This window comes from Pteropus vampyrus, unplaced genomic scaffold (assembly GCF_000151845.1).
Source record: "Pteropus vampyrus isolate Shadow unplaced genomic scaffold, Pvam_2.0 Scaffold17, whole genome shotgun sequence".
Lineage (NCBI taxonomy): Eukaryota > Metazoa > Chordata > Mammalia > Chiroptera > Pteropodidae > Pteropus > Pteropus vampyrus.
In genome coordinates, this window is record NW_011888798.1 from 12,263,069 (window position 1) to 12,266,649 (window position 3,581).

General features: G+C 53.1%; 1 protein-coding gene across 2 annotated transcripts in view; it reads right to left on the bottom strand.

The window, feature by feature from the left end:
- The window catches only part of GPR39 (G protein-coupled receptor 39), a 192,906-nt gene extending 189,928 nt beyond the window's left edge, over positions 1 to 2,978 (bottom strand). The window contains exon 1 of one of the 2 annotated variants that reach the window (XM_023527519.1): positions 1,660 to 2,978. In XM_023527519.1, coding sequence (XP_023383287.1) covers positions 1,660 to 2,515 — 856 coding nt within the window. In that variant the 5' untranslated portion in view covers positions 2,516 to 2,978. The remainder of the gene's footprint in view (positions 1 to 1,659) is intronic. The other variant, XM_011354512.2, reaches the window with a different exon arrangement.
- Positions 2,979 to 3,581: the final 603 nt, after the last annotated feature.

The window sequence follows — 3,581 nt, forward strand, 5'->3', positions numbered from 1 at the left end:
GAAAGTAAATTCATTCACACTAAAAATATAAATTACTACTAAAAGTTTAAGATATGCCTAAGGGTGTTTGGGGAAGGGAGAACTAGGCTTTCAACAGATGTTCAAGTTTTAAGCAAATACAATGTTCATTCCTTTCTGGAATATTTTGGGCAGCAGCCAGTGGGTAAGAGAGATTAAGCTCAGTTGGGTGCCCTTCTCAAGCCCCCAGACAAAACTACCTGCTTACTCCAACTTCCAGAAAGGCTGGCCCTAAGAGGCAGCGATAAACACCACCAGCCTAATCTAGATAGTACCTTCCTTGTCAAAGTTCTACTTTATTTCATTTTCCCTTCACCAGGAGACTGTGAAAACCACAAGCAGCCAGTCATTTTCCTGACCTGAGAAGCAAGGTGAGAATCTGGGAGCTGCATGTATGTGAGTTTGAACTAGATCTTCTCTAAGCCTCAAATTCCTCCTCTATGGAATGGAAATATAAATCACCTAGCACAGCCCCTGATGCAGAGTAGGCATCCAAAAAGTGCAAGCTCCCTCCTTTCATTTCCCACACAGAGTGAAGTCAAGTCGGCTGTAGGAATCATACCAGAAGTCAGGAAGGTCTAGGACAAGACCGGGTTCTTTCCATCACTCCTCAATTGCCTTCAATTTTTCCTTCCTGTCTAACTCCTGGTCCCGGAACCTGTTACTCAGGTTTCCCACACCAAAACAAACAGTACCATGATTTATTCCTTCCCCTGAAGCCACACTGAAAAGGGGCAGGGGCAGAAGGGAAGCACTGGTTATATCCTCCCCCCTTCCACTCACACTCTCAGGCTGCAGCCACCAGGCCCCTCCTTTGAAGGCTTGGGGGTCTGCAGATAGATGGTGGGCTCCTTCTCTCCCGATTGAAGGAACTGACTTTAAGTATTTGCGTCGCAGCAAAAGTTTGGAAAATGAAGCGCTTTCTCTGCATGGGAATTGAGTATTTTAGATGATCTATCAAGTCCCAAAAATCTGCAGAGCCGGATTTTCTGAATCAGACAAACAAGCAGGTGGACCTGCCATGTTTCTCTGCTCAGATAAAGAATAGACTCACTACAGCAGACATTCAAGCCCCTCCATGGGGAGTGCTTGACTGAGAGCTCCAGTTTCTTAAGACTGGGTAGGAGATCACCCCGGGGAAATAACATAGCAGCCTGGAGAGTTTTGTGTTCCTGACAGCCATGCTTCTCCAAAGGAGAAGAAAAATGGGAACGAAATCTAATTGTCTGAGAAGGGTTCTCCAGGGTAAAAATGAGCTAGATAACAATGTTCTCTTTTAACTCTGAAGTACTTGGTCTTTCTCAAAGGACTTTTACCTCTTCCTCATTACCTAATTTGACCCCCACGTTTCCCAGTATTATTATCCCCATTTTACCCAAGATATTTTGTGACTTGCCAGAGGTTCCAGAGGTGCTCCTCTGGAACATACCCAGACTTTCTGACTCCTGGTCTAGTGTCTTTTTTCACTATAACCTTAATCCCTCAAATAGAGAAGAAACAACCAGAGGCTCGGATCAATACCTTTTCAGCTTCAAGAACTTAAGCATACATTTTTAAGGAAAGACGTCGGTGAAGAGGGCCACAGGGAGTCATGGAGGGGGGTTAGGGACTTTCTCAGGCTGCCCTCCACCCAGAACTCACTCAGGAAGAGGATAGTCTGCCTCCTGGCCGCCCTGCTCTCCTGGCTCTCCGATTTCCTCAGCTGCTCCTGCTGCTCCTGCCCGGCCAGCGAGGCCTGCTTGCTCTTCCTGAGCACCTGCATCATATTCCAGCACATGAAGGCTACGGCGACCAGGACCACGAGGTACACCACAAAGGCGCCGAAGATGCTGGTCTGGAACACGGTCCAGCGGCTCGAAAGACTGGTACAGATGGACATATTGGAGGTCTCGGGTTGCTCCTGGTGGCGGGTGAGCGTGCGGTTGCAAGAGAGACCCCGGTGACTGCGCACGTGCACCAGGGGGTACTCAACTCCCATGGCAAAAAGGAAAGGCAATGCCACCAGGGTAGAAGTGATCCAGACGAAGCCAATCAGCAGCTTCACCTGGCAGGGCCCGGACACAGCTTTATACCGGAAGGGGTGGCAGATAGCAATATAGCGCTCGAAACTGAGCGTCAGCACGTGCAGCAGCGTGGCATAGCTGCAGGTCTCGAAGAGAAAATTGTGAAGCTTACAGGACAGGGTGTAGCTGGGTGTCGTCAGGGGGTTCCAGATGATGCTGTAGAACTCCATGGGCATGCCAATGAGGAAGACCAAGATGTCCGAGCAAGCCAGACTCACCATGTGATCCGTCACCTCCTTCTGCAAGTAGCCTTTCTTTTGCAGCACCTGGGTGACACGAATGGTGACACTGTTTCCCAGGATGCCCACCACGAAGATGACGAGGTTCACCAGGATGAGAGTGATTTTGATCCAGGTGGCTACCTCGAATTCGGGGATATGGCTATGATCAATAACATTGGCGCAGTCACTGCTGGAGCCTCTGGGTGAAGCCATCAGGAAGAAAGCCACGACACCTCAGCTTCGCTCCTCTAATGGTTCCTGGCTGCGACGGACGCAGAAGGGCTTTCACTCGGGCTCACCTGGAAAAGGCAACTTAGTTTTTCGGGTGCTTTCATAGAAACTTCCTGGAGCGGTCCAACCTCGCAGAGGCCCGGGAGGCGCTTGGAGGTGGAGTTTGGGGGCGTGTGTGTCAGAGTGAGGCGGGGAGAGCGCAGAGGAAGGAGGTTCTAATCTCCTGGCAGGGAATGCGCCCCGCAGGCCCCAGTGTGCCGGCCCTTCTCCTACGTACCCCGGGAGCGCTCTGCCCTGTAGCACTGCGCTCCCCTCTCTGCTGCTTGGCACTTGCCGGTACCAGTCCACCCTCCAGGAGCACCCTCTTCGGCGGGTCAGCAATCAATCATTAACCACCGCTGACTGTGCCCAGCAGCCGGGCTGCGGACTCAGTCCGCGGCGGGGTTTGACTTAGCTCACAGGTATGGTTCGGAAATCAGATCTTGGCTCGCGAGCACCCGGCAGCGTTGTCCCCACCTCCCCCGCTGCCCACGCGGTCACCTTGGTGGCCGCCCAGCCAGCTGTAGCAGGTTACCCCAACGCGCGTACCCGGGGTAACAGTGCAGCCCGGGGGAAATCAGAGTGCGCCCCCGGGCTTGGAGTCCAGGATTGAGGCTGGGAAAGACAAACTTCCCCTCTCCTGCCCTGCCCCCTCTGCCACTTCGAAGGTTGGGCCACCGCCTGTTTAGGGGCGGCTGGACCCGGGAGCCCGCCTCCGTCGCGGGCTAGTTGGCCTAGCCGGCCTTGAGGTAGCAAGCGTTCTCTTCCTTGGTGCCCGGCCTCGGCCTTTAGGGCTCTGGTGTGTTCGCAGTGAATGGTTGAGCTGTGCGTTGCCTGAAGCAGCTGCCTTGGGAAGTCTGCCCGAAGCAAACTAATAAGGTCTCTCTAAAAGCCCTGACTCTCCCCAAAGCCTCCCGGTGTTCCGCCCAGGGCCCTGCCTCGCCTTCCTGCTGAGGGATCCAAGAAGAGCGGGGGTTCCTCCTTTCAGATTCACTCCACAGCTGGGGCC